This window comes from Streptopelia decaocto (genome assembly GCF_964273445.1).
Source record: "Streptopelia decaocto genome assembly, chromosome: 3".
In the NCBI taxonomy this organism is placed as follows: Eukaryota; Metazoa; Chordata; class Aves; order Columbiformes; family Columbidae; genus Streptopelia; species Streptopelia decaocto.
Genome location: NC_138656.1, coordinates 33,725,020 through 33,741,974, shown reverse-complemented (window position 1 = coordinate 33,741,974; position 16,955 = coordinate 33,725,020). Strand labels below are relative to the sequence as shown.

The 16,955-nt window shown below is 53.8% G+C and overlaps 1 protein-coding gene across 2 annotated transcripts; it reads left to right on the top strand.

Annotated features, from left to right (window-relative positions):
- Window positions 1-16,776, top strand: TMEM151B (transmembrane protein 151B). Of its 2 annotated transcripts, XM_082049151.1 has the most exons (3): window positions 1-138; window positions 7,069-9,056; window positions 14,528-16,776. In XM_082049151.1, the coding sequence occupies exons 1-2, from the start codon at window positions 46-48 to the stop codon at window positions 8,503-8,505; spliced, it is 1,530 nt and encodes a 509-aa protein (XP_081905277.1). In that variant the 5' UTR covers window positions 1-45; the 3' UTR covers window positions 8,506-9,056; window positions 14,528-16,776. The 2 variants fall into 2 exon arrangements, 1 of the variants encoding a protein (XP_081905277.1); XR_014183720.1 differs by lacking the exons at window positions 1-138; window positions 7,069-9,056 and adding an exon at window positions 9,077-9,535.
- The last annotated feature ends 179 nt before the right edge of the window (window positions 16,777-16,955 follow it).

Sequence of the window (16,955 nt, the reverse complement as noted above, 5' to 3'; positions counted from 1 at the left end):
TGCCCAGCCCGCAGGCACCGCCAGCGGGGCTCCCCCGCCGCCGCCATGTCCCCCCCGGCCTCGGCGGCCGCCGCCAGCGAGGGAGGCAGCAGCACGCCGGTGCCTCCGGAGGAAGAGGCGGAGGGGGCCCGAGAGGAGGTGAGGAGAGCGGCCGCCCCCCCCACCCCTCGCCCCAGCCCGGTGCTGCCCCCAACCACCCTCCCTCCCCGCCCGCTTTGCTTGGCGCGCTCATTGACAGCCCCGCCGCGGGCCGGGCCGGGCTTTGCCCGCACAGGTACGGACCCCCTCGCCGGGAGCACCTCTCCTCTCCTCCAGCCCCGGGGTTGCGGTGCGGACCGGCGAGGGGGGGCGAGGAAACCCGCCCGTCGGTCCCCGCCGCCGGCAGGCTGCCTGTCGCTCCGGTCCCGCTCCGCATCGCTCGCCGCGGTGCCTCCGGAGCTGGAAGAGGTGCAGCAGCCAGCGCCGTCCGGAGCGGGCCGGGGGTGTCTGGGGTGTCGGGGAAAGGGAGAAAATCACAAAACAGAAGCGCGGGGCACTGCTTGGCCTTACTGCAATAAGAAGAGGTTTTTACGTCTGGGAGAAATGGATATGGAGGCCCCCCCTTTCCTGCGCTCTGGCTTGGGGGGTGCCAGGAGGTAGCACGGCTGCCTGGGTCACTGCGAAGGGATTTGCGGCAGGCAGCAGGGGAGAGGGCTTGGGGATGTGGAGAAGTCTGAGGCTATAGCTGGTGGCTGCTCTCAGCTGGAGGTTGGCTGGGGAGGGCAGAAGGTGCAGAATAGGACAGGCCAGGTACCAGCACAGCTTTGCTTCCAGGTATGCTGCAGTCCTGCCTCAGCTGGTGACTTTCTGGAGTCCAGGCAGCAAATGCCAAAAAGGTTCAGGAGCAGCAGTGCTCTGTGCATAGGGAGGGAGCAGCATGGGGAGACAGGTGTTTGAACCCCTTCGTCTGCCCCCACAGCTCTTGCTTGCAGCTTGGGCTTCCCAAGGGGAGAGAAAGCAACTGCACTGACTAGCAAGACCCACCTTATGCCATAGGGCCGGTGGCCCATGAAGGGCAGCTAGGCAACGTAGGAAGGCAACGTTCTTCTGGTGTGGTGGGTTGTCCTCGCTCATGAGACCACAGCTCAAAGGGCAGCTTGACGGGGTCTCAGAAGCTGGTGCATCACTTGTCCTCTGCTGTTGAGGAGCTGTGGTTAGCAAGCACTGCATAATTCTGGTATTCTCTGCCTCCTTTGCTTAGGAAGAACATGCATGCCCATGCACGGTTATTCTATATATACAGACTTATATTTAGATATAAATAATTGCGGGAGAGGAATGCTGAAGTTCAAGGACTGGGAAGCTGTACAATTACTGTATACTCTGCGGCTGTTCCTCTCTTCCTGCTTCCGTTCAACAGCCCCTGGTGCCTTGAGCCCCGGCATTCCAAACAGATCCTGACCAGGGTAGCTAAACTCTAAGGCACCTTTTTGGCATGAGGACTTGCTTGTGCCATGCTGGGACGTGGTCTCTTGCCCCCAGTGCCCTGGCAGTGCTGGTGCTACATTCAAGACAGCACAGTGGCTTTTGAGAGGTGCCAGAGCAAGAGCTGGTTTGAATGAAAGAAGCGTAGCAGGAGCAGTGCCTGGGTGAGTTTCCCTTGCCTATAATGTCCCCTGGCTCGCAGGGATTACGAGAAGATCGTCTGGGCTTTGATTGCTCTGTGGTGGCTGCCAACTAGGGTGTCAGTATAATCTTACCCCGTGGGAGCAGACAGAAGGGCTGCAGTTCATGACCTGCACTGTTTAGGCTAAAGGCACGCTTCCCACGGCCAGAAGCTATCACAGACTTGCATGAAGCAGCTGGTGGAGAAGAAGGAAGCTGCAGCCTTTTCTGACAGTGCCATGGTGTCTCATCTGATGCAATGAGGAGAGACCTTAGTGGGGAGCTTGGATTCATGGACTGATGTAGGGCAATCCTCTTCAGGTGAGGGTGGTCCTGCTCCCCTGTAGTGCCTGTGTAAGACTGTACTGACAGTGTGATGTCCTCATGTCTATCAGGACCAACTGCTGGTGCCAGCATTGCTGAACATCCCAGGAGTATGGCTGAATCCCACCTGTAAGAGTCTGTTGGCCAGCGCTGGCAGGGAACTAGAGGGGATATTTGGGGACTAGAAAATGGGAAATGTGCTCTGTCCTGTTTGAAGGTGCCTCACTGTGACTTATCTAAGGTCACTGTATCTAGGAGCCAGGCAGAGCTTCAGGTGCTGCTCAGCTTGTCCCAGCAAGGCAAATAGCAAGAGCTACTGGCCAGAGCTGACTGAGCCCTGTTCCCCGTTGGCATCACATGCATACACCACTTAATAGTGATGAGCTGAATCTCACTCAGCAATGCATTTCCACCTTGGAGGGCAGGAAGTACCAAGGGACAAGCTCTTAAGCCTGGGAACAAGCAAAAAACTGTCCTTGTCCTGCTGGTCAGGTGGGATCCGATGGAAGGAACCAGTTCTCCTCCAAGTTGCTGTGTAAAATGGAGACCTTGGTACCATTGCAAGAGCTGACTGCTGGCAGGGTTCCCTGGCTCATTGGTGTTCAGCTTTCCCCTTTCCTCTGCAGTTGGCAACACTGCCAGCCTGGGGCGGAGCCAGCCCTTTCTTTTAGGCAGGTAGTTCCCAAATTTGGGCGATCGGCATGTGGGGAGTGATGTGGGGGTTTGCTGGGGCCATCCTGACCAGGAGATGCCAATGTCTGTCGAGGGCCTTGGAAGATGATGGCAGTTCCTAGAAATGTCTGGGTCCTCTCCACCTGCCTTGTTCTGGGAATTTGAGGTTAAAGGGAACAGGGCTTATTCATTTATTGCATGATGTAAGCAGATTGGCAGGGCAGAGCCATGGAAACTGATGCTCAGGAGTCCCACTGGAGTCTTCTGTGAGCTGCTGCCACAGCCTGGCACTCACGAGCTACCTGTGCCTTCAGGCTGCTTCTCTGGGGCTTTTTTTAATAGTTTTTTTTTTTTGGCCCCATAGAAGGCTGTCTCTAGGACACCTAACCCTGTGAACCCCGGAGCATCTTGTAAAGTGAGGGCTTAGTGTTGTGGGGGTGAAATGGAGATTTCAGGCTGGTCTCTGCAGGGAGAAGCAGGTGAGAAATGTGGGAGGTGAGGACATAGGAATACTTGTTAAATAGAGGGACAGTAGATGGGGCCAAGGACAGGCTGTTTCAGAGAGGTGCTTTACAGGGCTTCAAGGATTTCTGGAGTTGTTTAGTATTGAAAGTTGCAGGGTCAAGGCTGTAGGGGCTATGAAGGTATTTTGGTCCATGTGCTTGGCCATCAAGGCTCTAGGCAGGTTTATGCACTTGAGGCTTTTTTTGAGGAGAGGATTCCCCAGATCTCAAAGGCCTTTAGTGCAAGCAGTGATGGGGCCCTTTCTACTACTGCCTCTGTCCTGTGCATTGTGGGCATCCCCATTTGCTTCATGGCTGCTCATAAGTCATCCCCTCCATCCTCTCCTGCTCATCCCAGAGCAGCAGCTGCAGGTGTAGGACTCCATCTCCTTTCAACTCGGGGGCAACGTCAGAGGCAAATGCTGTGTATGAGGGAGGGGAGGCTGTAGCAGCAGGCTGCACCATGCCCTTCCCAATGTGTGTGACAGTCAGTGCCCAGGCACCTGGTGAGGGTTGTCCTGTGTGTTCTACGTGGTGAACTGAAGCACAGAGAAGACAGTTGATGGGGGTCCCGTGAAGGGGTTGGCCAAGCCATGGTGGGGCCAGTTCTGCCCTCTAGCACTGCAGAGATGTTCAGGTGCACCTGCAATAGCGGATTTGCTTACCATTCTCCAGTGCTCAAGCCTGAGCAATGGGGGAGGCTGCTGGTGATGGAGAGAAACCCTGTTTGCAGTGAAGTAGGGCAAGCCTTTCGCCTCGTTCCATCAGACTGCAGTGGGCAGATGACGATGGCATTTATTTCAGAACCTGCTCTCCTCCCAGTGACACTGTTCTGGGACAGAAAGGTTTTCCCTTTCCCCAGCTTTCTCATCTGCATGTTTGTTGTGCTGGACTTGTCCAAGGCTAGTTAAGAGCTCAAGGAGGCAACCTTATTCAGCTGCTTCTGCAGGGGCTAAGCCATGGAGCTGGTTGTTTGCTCCTGTGAGCCCTTTGCAGCCTGGGAGAGAAGCAGGGATGCTGCAGTTCCTACTGGGATTAGACTCTGCAGCTGGCTCCTCCTCCGTCACTGCTGTGGTTGTATCTCCTGTCATTGACATTTGTTCATCTTTCAGAAACCCCACCAGCATGGCCGGTGTGTATGTGTTTTACCTCAAAAGCCTAGGACAAACCTGGGTTGTAAACAGTTTACAGCAGGGGTTAGCGTGACCCTGTAAAAGCGCTGCAGTATCTAAATGCTGCGTAGTCCTAGGAGGAGACTAATGTGTGGACTAGAGCCCTGCTAACACAGTTCCTGGAACCAAGCCCGGGCTGCATTGCATTCCCTGCCACCCTGCCCCGGGTGGGTAACCACAGCAGGCTTGCCTCCATCTCCGCAGGGCGGCAGTCAGCATCACCCTTCTCCTGAGCGGGAGGATGCAGGCAGCGTGAGATGTGAGGGGCTGGGGAGCAACTGGGAGGTGGAAATTGTTTTTCCAAGATGGACCTGGCCAAAAACCTGCCTCCCTGGTGCCCCTTTGCCAACTTGTCAAATGAGTGAGCTGAATGCTTTGCTTTATTCCTTGTGCTCCGTTTGCAGATCCTGCCCCACCCCCCCAAACAAGGCACTGTTTCTGTGCAAGCCCTCTCACCCCACAGGCACCCCAGGGTTAGCGTGTGCCTTTGCATCTCCTGCTCAGAACCCCGAGCTCCTCCTTTGGCTGAGCAGTCCCCTTATACCCTCACAGCCAGGGCTGCCGCTGCCAGGGAGGATTTGTAACGCAGGAGGCAGCAGTGGGAGAGGAAACCTTCAGCTGCCGGGGTGATGGCACAGCAGTCCAGCGCCGGAGAGCCGTGCTGCAGCCGACCAAAGGGAGAGTGATCCGGGCAGCTCTCTTGTAACTGCAGCGTGGACCTCAGCTGGGAGGGCACAGCACAGTGGCTCTGCCTGCTGGGTGCTCTCCCTTCCTCTCCTCGTTCTCTTTTCTCTTACCTGGGGTTCCCTTCTTGCCCCATGACCATAAGGCTGCCTCAGTGGAGAGTTGCATTGGGAAGACTGGGGTGCACGTGTCCGTGCTGGAGCTGCTGAGCGGAACCACCCTGCACACCTCACTGTTGCCTGCAGACCAGTGCTACCCCATCTGCTTTTCCTGGGCTCTGGCTCTCTGTTGCCGGCTCTCACTCACAGCCGGTTGCCCCAAAAGGGTGGTCTCAGTGCTACTGATGTTCAGGGCTCCCCCTTGCCACCCCTCTGCTCATCACAGGCTGGCTGCTGGGCGGGTGGGAAGGCAAGCTCCCTGTCTCTGGGATGCAGACCTCTGCATGTGGGATTCCAGGGGACCAAGTCTGGGCTGAGGGGCTCTTCAGGGAGAGCAAGGGAGATTTCTTAGAGGAAAAAAGAGGCCCAGACCTGTCCCTAGACCTGCCAGTGACATTGTGACCTCTGGTTCTTGCTTTAATTTCCCCTTTCATGCAAGAGTGAAAGTGACCCCTCCTGCTTTCTAGCAGCTCGAGCCCATTAAGCTCTTTGGGATCCTTGGATTAAAGACCTCTCCAGCCCAGTGTGCTCAGGAATGGAGGAGGGATGGGACCAGGCTTGGACTTCACTGCCCTGAGTAGTGTCTACACAGCTGGTGTTAGACCCTACAACAGCAGAGGTGAGCTCAGGAGCTGTGCTGCATGCAGTTGTGGAGGGAAAGCAAAGCTGAAAGCCTCTTGGTGAGTTTAGTGGCATCTGCACAAGACTGGGGTTCTTGCCCCAACCTCAGGTCACACCTTTGGAGATGGCTGGGTTGGATGGTATTTGTGCTGGGTGAAGTATTTTGTGTAAGAAAGCAAATAACCTCTTTGCATGTTCTCTCTCTTTGGGTGTGATACTGTCAGGTCCCACCGACCAAGCTGCATCAATACTTGAGACCTGAGGGTATGGCAAACAGTGACAGAGGTTTCCTTAAGTGAGAATTTTTCCTGGGTGTTTGTAAAACTTCGCATGGTTTCTATGGTGAAGGGACCAGTATGATTTCTTTCAAAAGTCCTGTGGCTGAAGTCCTGCTCTTTCCTCACCATGAAAAACCTGGGAGTTGTTTTTCCGGAAGTGTGGGCTTTAACACCCAAGTCGCAGTGAGGTGCTCTTCTCTTCCAGCCTTGGCACCTTTTAGGACATTATTCCATATTTGTTTTCTCTTCCACCAGAGGTGGCTGTGTTTCAGTTATGGAAAAGTACTTTCCCATTTGTGTGGTTTCTAAAGCACTTGAGAAGTACTTCGGAGCCCCTTGGGCTGCCAAGTGTTGTGGGAATCACTGTTACGAAACAGAGGCCTTTCCAGCTGCAGAAGGTCTGTTTCTCTGCTTCACAGGCACCCCAGGCTGCTTGTGCTGCCTTGGTAGGAGAAATCTGAATGTTGCTCTTGGTTGTTTCTGGGAAAGAGGGAGACACTTGTGTGAGCGGTGAGAGGCGCAGTGGGATGAGCTGTGGTGAGGTGTTGAGGTGGGACAACCCATCAGTTAGAGCTGCTAGGATGGGTGGAGAAGCCGAGTTACGTGGGGGAGGTTCCCCAGCCTCCATCATGCTGTGCTTCAATACCCCTCCCTGGGACATGACAGCAGTGGAGATTACTCCCCATTGAAGAAGGGGGATGCAGAGTTGCCCTCTGCTGCTCTCCTCCACATCCAGCTGGGCTCTGGCTGTCTCCCAAGGAGAGGCAGAGTGCTGAGAAGGGAAGCGGGGGTGACAGCTTCCCACACTGTGGAACTGTCATCCTGGGAGAGATCCCAGCTTCTGTCCTGCCCCCTGAGGTCAGGAGCTCTGTGGCATCTGCCGTTTTGTCCCCGTTCACAGAGCTGCAGGTGCCGCTGGGTCACCCTGCTGCCTGCTCCCCTTCCCCCTGGCACCGCAGCCTACTGACTCCTCTCTTGTTTTCTCTCCCCTTCTCCTTGTCCCCCGGAGCAGCAGCGGCCGGTGAAGCAGTCTCTCAGCAAGTCCCTGTGCCGAGAGTCCCACTGGAAATGCCTGCTGCTGTCCCTCCTCATGTACGGCTGCATGGGAGCCATGACCTGGTGCCATGTCACCAAGGTGACCCGGCTGACCTTTGACAGCGCTTACAAGGGCAAGTCCATGATGTACCACGACAGCCCCTGTTCCAACGGCTATGTTTATATCCCCTTGGCCTTCCTGGTGATGCTCTACGTGGTGTACCTGGTGGAGTGCTGGCATTGCTACACCCGCAATGAGCTGCAGTACAAAGTGGACGTGGAGAGTGTGCATGAGCGTGTGCAGCGGATGCAGCAGGCCACCCCCTGCATCTGGTGGAAGGCCATCAGCTACCACTACGTCCGCAGGACCCGGCAGGTTACCCGCTACCGCAATGGGGATGCCTACACCACCACCCAAGTGTATCATGAGCGGGTCAACACCCATGTGGCAGAGGCTGAGTTTGATTATTCCAATTGTGGAGTTAAGGACATCTCCAAGGACCTAATTGACTTGGAGAGCTACCCAGCCACGCGGCTCCGCTTCACCAAGTGTTTCAGCTTTGCCAACGTGGAGTCAGAGAACTCCTACCTGACCCAGCGGGCCCGCTTCTTCACAGAGAATGAGGGCCTAGATGACTACATGGAGGCTAGGGAGGGGATGCACCTCAAAAATGTGGACTTCAAGGAATACATGGTGGCCTTTTCTGACCCAGACAACCTGCCTTGGTATGTATCCCACTATGTCTTCTGGGTGGCGGCTCTGCTGACCCTATCCTGGCCCCTGCGGGTGCTAAATGAGTACCGCACCTCCTACGTCCATTACCATGTGGAGAAACTCTTTGGGTTCGACTACGTGGCGGTGACACCGGCCGAGGAGCGCTCCTTCTGCCGGAGGATGCCCCGTGTCAACACGGTGGACAGCACCGAGCTGGAGTGGCACATCCGATCCAACCAGCAGCTGGTGCCCAGCTACTCGGAAGCGGTCCTGATGGACTTGGTGGGGCTTTCTGGCTGCACCAGCTACTCCGCTTGCCGGTACGGGGGCTACCGGCAGAACTGCGAGCGGTGCCACAGGACTATAAGCAGCTCCTCCATCTTCTCCCGCAGTGCCCTGAGCATCTGCAATGGCAGCCCCAGGATCCCCTTCAGCAGCAGCCGCTTCTCCCTGGGCCGCCTGTACGGCTCGCGACGCAGCTGCCTCTGGCAGAGCCGGAGCGGGAGCCTGAACGAGCAGAGCTGTCCCACCGAGCAGACCCGCCTCTCCAGCCAGGTGACTGTGGAGGAGGAAGATCCCCCGACTTACCAGGATGCCCTCTACTTCCCCATCCTCATCGTGCACCGAAATGAAGGCTGCCTGAACCATGACCACCGTCACCTCCACCGCAACGGGTCCTGCGTGGAGACCTCACTGTGAAAGCAGAGGGCGGTGAGACCTCATTGTCCATTGTCTGGCTTGAGCCAGCGCAGGATCTGGGGAGAGGAGTGCAGGGGAGGGAGATGGCCCAGGAGGACATCAGGATGAAGCAGACATGGCATCTTTCTCCGGCAGCCAGCAAAAGCTCCCCCCGCTGTGGCTCTGACCTCCCAGAGGGGTGAGTGCTGATGCTCCCCTGGACATGGCACAGAACTCTAGACCAACCACCACATGCAAAAAAAAAAACCCAAACCCAACCAAAACAACCCCAAAACCGTAATTCATGGCATCAAGATCCAAAGGGGGAATAAAAAGACAGGCCTGATGAAGGGAGGTGGGTGCTTTGGCTCCCAGCCCTCACTCCAGGCTGGCTTGTGCTCCGAGGAACCAGCAGCCACCAGAAAGCTCTCTGTTGCACCTCTGCCCGTCCCGCTGCCCGTGCTGGAGTGAGACCCCTCGCCGGGTGGAGGGGAACAGGCCCCTTAGGAGCAGCGTGTAACTGCCTGTGCCTAAAGGTCTGGGCCATTCAGGCATGTGGAGCTGAGCAGCAGGTTAGAGCAAAAGCTGAAAATGGACGAATCCAGCTCTTACCCTTCCCCCTGACTGTTCCCCACCCTCCCCACATTTTTTTTTTTTTAGACCATGCTTCGACTGTTACTCTCTTCTCCCTGCTGGAAATGGCACCGCCTGCAGAGGGTCCCAGGCTTGGCTCCTTAGGAAGGCTCAGCACGCAAGCTCTGAGAGTCAGTAAAGGGCTTTTGGTTTGGGATTACAGCAGGCAGGCAGCACCAGGAAGGGATGAATGTGCAAACCCAGATGGAGCGGAGGTCTGTGATGCTACTGATACACTTGCTGGAGGAGGGCTCAGCTGGAAAGAGAAAATGGGAGGCTCCCGGTGAGCTGGCGAAGGGGGAGAGAATGACATTGGGACAAGCATCGTGGTAATAGGCGGCGTGTCAAGTGGCTGTGGTCCCTTCCTGGCTTTGAAGCGTGTCCTAATTGGTTCAGACAAGCATCAAGGAAGGCTCTGGTAGGTTCAGCTGCAGTTCACCAATTGATGATAGAGCAGCAGGTTGGTACATGTCTGCAAGAGTGAATTTTGCACGAGATCAGGCTGGGCTCTGCCTGCAGACTCTGAGCTGCAGGCTCCTGGCAGCCTGGTTTTGTCAGAGAGCTCTGGGGGCTGGGAGGGAGAAATGCAAAAGTACATTGGAGCATCAGACACCTGGGATGGGGAAATGAGGAGCAAAGTGATTCCCCTTCTGTGGAGGCCCCACCGTGGGTGCAGGACCCACAGCTGGGAGACAGGGAGGTGTCTGCTGTGTCGGATGCTCTGCAGAACAGAGGCTGGAGGTACGTCAGAGGGTAACCTGCTTAAAACCAAGCGGTTTGAACTACAGAGGTTTTTGCAGTGAGGTGTCAGGCCGTGAGAAGCGAGGTGGCTTCTCTGTAGCCCATTAGCCTCTGGGTTCCTCTGCCTTGATCTTTTCAGGGCAGATTGGCCAGCTCTGCACTTCTGTCCTTCTGGAAAGGATCTTGCTCATGTTGGGCAAGGAGCCTTCACGTCACTGAAGCTGCATCAGTGGCTGCAGCATGCAGGCACCCAGCTTTTCCTTCTGCGTCAACACATCCCCAGATCTTTCGTGTCTCTGTTCTCAGAAAAGCTGTCTCTTTTTCAGTCAGCTCTTTGCGGGAGTGCTTGCCAAATCAGCCAGCAATTTCTCCAGACAGCACGGCTCTTCAGCCTCACCACGCTTCCCTTGTCCACTGGGGCTAACAATGGCTGAGAACAGCAGGTCTTGGGTGACAAGATCATGTCCATTAGCACTTGGGCATTTGAGCTTGGTGTCAACCTCTGCATCTGTCACAGAATGGCAAGATGTAACAGCAAACAGTAAGGCATTTTCTTTAGTTCAGCTGGTCTTCTTCCTGCCAACTTACTAATGAAGGGTCTGCTTCTCTAGTCATGCTGCTGTACTGCTTCATCCCAGGTCTTGGGGAGGCTGTGAATGCACCCTTCTACCACATCAGTCCTCTTTTGGAAACCATCTCCTGCTGGCAAGCCTGGAGCGGCCAGAACCTGTGGGAATTGCAAGGCTCTGCTTGGCTTTGCCCCAAGAGTGGTCTGTCCTGCTCTTTGTGCCTTGTGTGGCCTGGTTGGTGTCTCTTGCCCTTGTCCTTCTGGATCTCAAGTTCTAGACTCCAAACAATGGTGATTTGAACAGAAAGGCCCTTAAAATCCCACTCCATTATGATTCTGTCTTGTAATCTCCTCTTACTACCAGACCTAGGTGTTGGCTTAAATAAGAGGGTCCCTTTGAGAACAGGGAAGCATAAGGTCTCTAATGTGGGCACATCCTTCCCTGTGTTTTGTTCTCATCACTATTGGCACAGAATCGGGCTGGATGAAAGCAGCCACAGCCCCCTTGACTGCTCTGGGATTTTCTTGCTTAGTGATGACATTTGGTGTGCTATGTGCTTGTGCTTCTCTAATGTAAGCCAAGGCCAATGCTGAGGGTCCTCGTGACTCCGGGGAGATAATGGTGTGTGCTCCTATGTCCTGGTGAATGAGGAGACATTCAGTCAGTGGAGCTGCAATGGGTCATTAGTGAGAAATGTCATCCGCTTGTCCTTCCCAACATGTTCTCTTTGAAATCTCCTGCACATTGCTTAAATTAGTCTGCAATGGCTCCTCTTTCTGTATCCAGCCTCCAAGGTGCCTTGGACAGATGGATCTATCAAAAGTTTGGCAGGCCTTTTAGCTCCCCGGGGCAAAGACAGTTCTCAGAATAGGGACAAATCAGTAGGGTCTCTGTGCCCCGTCTTTTAGCACCTGCAGCAGAGTTCTGCTTTCATGCACCTTGTCCTTGTCTCTTTCTAGGTGTCTTCATGAGATTGCCTCAATTCATTCATCTGGCCCCATTTTCACCCACAAAATATTACTCTGGAGGTGGTCTGTCCATGTGGGTACATGTGTCTTTGGGGCATGGCTGCTGCACTGGCCTGCAGGATCTATGCAGAGTCTTCTTGCTGCTGAACACTTTCCCCATGCACATAGTGCCAGCTGCAGCTGGGTCCCAGACATAGTCCCAGTGCCGCAGTCTGTGGCCTTGGCAAACCCACAGCATGCTCAGGAGAAGTGGGACCTCTCTCACTAATGCTCTCCACTGCATGCCAGGATTTCTTGGAGATCCTTTCTTTGTATTCTTGGCTCTTCTGCCCCACTGCACCTGATGGAGTGGTCCCCCCAGTCCAGCCTACTCCATTCTTTCCAGGCTGGAGACCTTGCTGCCTTGTCTTAGACCCAGGAAAGGGGGATGGTGGGCATGGGCATGGGTGGGGAGCAGGAACGGGAAGAAAGGACAGGAGCTGCCTGATAGCTTGGGAGAGAAATGGTGGAGCTGAAGAGGACACACTGCAACTGGGGTTGTGCTCCCTCTCCTTCTCCCTGCCTGCAATGGCAGGGCATCACGTCCAGCCAGGCAGGGAGGTTCACGGCAGACAGCTGGGCTCTCTCTTCACACCCTCAGTGTGAGATGCAGCCAGCAGAAGGGATGTGTATGTATAGGTTACCTCCTGAGTGTTGGCCAAGGACCCGAGTGCCCTAGGCAAGGGGCATCTGATTTAATTCTCCTTGCAGCTCAGGTTATCAGCACAGATAAGCCAAAGACAGTCTGTCCCTGCTCTGGCACACAGCCTCTCCATAGTGGAGTGGTCCCATCTCCCCCACAGACAGACATCCCCCTGCTGCAGCTCCAGGCTGAGCAGCCGTCAGGCGTCTGCTTTCCCTGCGGACTTGTGTCTGCTCTCTGCCGTGTCTGTGCCCGTGACGACGATTCCTTTGGCAGCTCAGTCGATGGCCCAGTCTGCTCCTCTCATGATAGCCTGCTCCCTTATATCTAACCTGAATTCTCCCTGCTGTATCTTAATCCCATTACTTCTCCTCCATTGACTGGTGAGTTTAATTGGCTCTGCTCCTTTTCCCCATGGCTTTCCCAACACAAGCAGGCGTTATCTGGTCCCTGCAGCCATCTCGTCACCAGTCCCAGGTGTCTTCTTTCTCCCAGGATCTTACTGGGCAAAGCCTGGCTTGCATGATGTTGCAGAGGTTTTCCGTGTGTAGCGAGTCTATCCTTGGTGCTCTGAGCCTGAGGAGAGGACCAAAGGTGCAAGCAATGCCTCGGTCTGTCAGGCTGGCTGTGTCCTCATTTGTGGTACAAAAGATCTCTTCAAATTGAGCAAAGTTCACAGAGCTGCTGGCCCCTTATGCAAGGAAAGCAGGACAGCCTTTACAACCCTCTGGGCAGGTGAAACCCGGGTACTTCCCAGTACAAGGGGGTAATAACTGGAAGATCTCTGCAGTCAGACAGCTTTGTTTTTTTCCATACATCATTCACCCATTGCAGCTTTCCATGGGCTGAGAGTCAGGCTCAGCATTGCACTTGTCAGCAGGCTTTTCTCTCATACCAGGACAAGTGAAGTGGGAATGCTGCCAGCTTCTGTTCCTGGCACTTCATGGCATTGATACTTGCCTAGGAGGAGCTAGTCCTCACTGCTGTAAGGCTGGGCAATAAGTTTGGGTTATTTGCTATTTCCTGTTGCTGCCAGTATACTTGCTGGGTACTTAAAAGCTCTCCAGATTTCCTGAACTAGAAAAAGAGAGAGAATGAGAGTGTGAGAATCTCTGGGTTGGCTGATCTTCAAGACACATCACCACCTGTTTATCCATCTTTCAGCACACACTGGAAGCTTCCCAGATAGTGCCCAACTCTTAGTTCACATAGAACCAGGCGGTGACACCAACCAGCCTGGTGATATCTCTTGAGCTCATTGCATGTCATGCAAACTACACCAGGGAGGGAGATTTCAGAGAGGGGTTTTGGGCTGAGCAGCTGTAGGGGTGTTTGTTAGGATGAGTAGAGGGAATCTCATCTCATGTCTAAGGCCAAGCCTTCCAGAGTCACACACCAGGCAAATTCTCAAGATCATTGTTGGGGAAGCTGATGTATTTCCAGTTTTGAATAAGCACACCCCCCTCCCTTTCCACTCACCATAAAATGCACAATTTAGAGGCCCAGCCTGTCCCTGCCCTCTTTATTGTCTCTCCACTCATGCTCAAGAGGCTGCAGAGCTGTTTAGTAACCTGATGGATGTCCGTGGAGAGGGGACTGCAGGAAGAGGTTCATTAAGTGGAAGTTTAGGAAAGTTAAGTAGCATCCGATGCCAGTAAATCATTGTCTGCTGATTACCCTGTAGGAGGAATAATATCTTTTAAGCTCTCCCTCCAGCCTTTCCAACCATGGCTTCCATACTGCTATCTAGTGTCAGGAGGGTGCTGCCTTACTTTTAGCAGGGTATGACCTTGCTGCAGTGTGCTCCTACTCTGCTGCAGTAGCTGTAGGGCACGGGTCTGAAACACTACAACACCACCAAGAAGTTGTGTTACCAAAGAGCTGTAAGTCTTAATTTGTGATATGTGCTTCTAAGCATGTTTTGTTTATGTTCAGTGGTTAAAATAAGGTCTGTATGAATATGATCTGGATCCATATAATCTCAGAAATGGGACAGAGTTTAAGTGTTAGCTCTGTTTGGTAATACTGCCTCTTGTGATGCACATGGGTCTAGAGTCTCCACTGAGCCAGGTATGCATGGGCACCAAAGGCTGGTTCATAGAACCTGGGAGCCCTATGGGAACTTGGGGCTGAGCCTGACTAAGGCTCTTTTCCCCATGGGCATTCTGGAAAAAGGGGAAAGGGGCTTAGTCACATTTCAAGTAGAAATTAATGGGGTATGTTCATTCCTAGTGTAATTTTATTGAAGTCAGTGGTACTATACCAATGTGAGTTTGGCTTAGCAACTCCTCAGAATGGTCTGTCCTTGAGTCTGGACAAATTGATCTGTCACAGTGTTGCTTTGATGCATAGGCCTGTGTCGGGACTTGGCCAACATGAATGAATGTTAAATATCTACTGTCTCTGCAAGCAGTGGGTTGAATTATTCTGCTCTACTGCCTCCATCACAGCTGCTCCACCAAGGGAAACATTATGCCCATGGATGCGATCTCGTCTACTCCCTCAAAAGCAAGCAAACAAGCAAATTGACCACCACCGCACTGGGAGAGGAGCCGTCTCCCACAGGAGTGTAGCCTTTCTGCACATGAGGTAAAAGAGGTCCCAAGGACAGAACTGAACCTGCAAGACCCATGGTGTCATGGCCTCCCCTTCCTCCTTCCCTCCTCACCTCGTCTGTCTCTCTTTGGGGAGGGACAATTTCTTTGTGGAGTTCAGCACGCTCCTCTTCCCGCAACTCACAACCAGGCTCTACTAACAGGTACATCATCCACCTATGCAACACTTCCAGAAGCTGCCGAATTTTCAGGAGCCCATTTCAACGTGGCGCCTGGCCACCCAGCACTGAGAATAAGCACAGCGGCTGCTGGAGAGCTAAGTGGGTTTTATTCCTCCCCTCCTCCTAAGGAAGACTGTTTTTGTTGGGACTTTTTGTTCGTTTGTTTGGTTTTTGTAAAATTCATTTGGGGAAATTAAGCTTGTGAGAAATTAGTGCCCATCCTGAACCCTCCTCAATCCTTTGAACTTCGGAAACGAATGGATCACCTACTGTGATTATAATTTAGTGGACTTTGAAGTAACTTCACACACAGACACACGAGGTTCTTTCACTCTCCATCAGCACAAGCTGCTTTTGCAATCTTAGCTACTCACATTAGTGAAAGAAAAAGCCTAGCTAGAATGTGGTGAGATGACTTAGTATTTTATATAAGTCCCATGGTCCCAATGTCCATTAGCAGCACCATGAGCTGCCGTGCCATGCATTCGGACTTTGGATGGCAGCCCACAAACCGATCAGGGCAAAAAGGTTTGGAAGAACCCAAGCCCCAGTCTATATGCATTTCTAGAAGCGGGTGCAGAGAGAGGGTCAGCTGAAGGCAGATGTCACCTCCTGCTCAGCCTAGCCAGAAGCTGGTGGGCTCTGTGTGTCCCACCTCTGTCCTCCCAGGGAGAGCCTGTCCCCAGAGGCCAAGCGGAGGGGAAGGAAGGTAATGGCACATCTGACAAAGCAGCGTGCACGGCACTGTTCAGCCAGTTGGCGAACAAGCAGTGACAACTATATCCCAAAATAACAGCATTTCACTTTGGAAATGCCAACGGCTTTTTCAAACTGAAATGAGACTAAAAGCCCTTAACAGCTGTGAAGAGTGTTTCAGGTTGCTGTTCCTTGCTTAAAAAATGTAATCTTTGATGATGAGGTGGGTTTAAACACTCCACTTTCAGCCAGTTCTGTTAGAAATGTGCAGTGCTGGTGGAAAAAAAATGCTAAAGGAAGACTGGGATGGTGGCTCTGTGGCTTTGCAGTGTGGTAGGCTGATCAAGAGCAAAGGCTGGAGTTTAAAGTCTTCCTCAGGCCCTGGAGGTGTGTGACCTGGCCGTCCACCCAAGTGCATGTGCGTGGCAGGACGTGTTTCTGTGTGCACGGCCAGGACCTGCGGCCCTGCAGAGGGTCGGCGTGCCCGTGGCTTTGGTCTGGTGTCGCCCATCCATCCTCCCGCCAAGGGATTTTGCAAAGTGACAGAGCATTGCTTGTTCCTCGTGAGGGGAAACTCCTGACCTGGTTTTTGTGAGGAGATGGTGTGAAGTGTCACATTTGCTGCAGCGAGTGGCAAAGGAGCGGGGATAAAAGCATGGAGCAAGCTGTGTTTGAGAAAAAGCTAATCCCTTGCTAGCTGCCTGAAGTGAGAGAGCTGCTGGATCTGCTCCCCGGCCAACACTCTCCAGCTCTTCTCAACCTCCCCAAACCTGATGTGCAAACTGTCATTCCTTGGAGCTCACCAAAGCTTCCCCCTCCCCAAACTCCTCCAAGGCGGTGCATTTGCATCATTTCGGTCCTCTCCCTGCTAGGTGTCACGGGCCAGCCATGAACCGCCAGCTGATGCATGATGACCTCAGGCACGCTGGTGGCCAGACCTCACCATAACCAGCTGGTTTGCCCGCTCGCAGCCCTCCAGCAATGCTCCCTGCCCTGGCGTGCCTCGTGCTTGCTTTCTGGACAGACTGCAGAGCACTGCAGCACGTCCTGGCCTCGCTTTTGAATCACTTCATGCTTTCCCAGGGAATTTCACAGCACTACTCTGAGCCTTTGTAGGCAGGGTAAGTTTAACAGACTGAAGTTAAAATAATAGAAGCCCCCGACGTTTTGGTGGTCCTGATCTCCAGTGCCCCAGTGCTGTCCCTGGGGAGGAGAGGCAGGTTGTCTCTTCTGGTGCTGTGAGACCACGGGACTGCATCGTGGTGAAAGCAGCATGTCTGCTGGGGGCATCTCCGAACACGGGCTCTGTGCTTCTCCGCTGGGAGTGATGGCAGCTTTGCTGTGGGCTGAACAAGGTGCAGCTGATGGAGCAGCTAGCTGAGGAGGGCAGAAAAGTGTGTAAATGC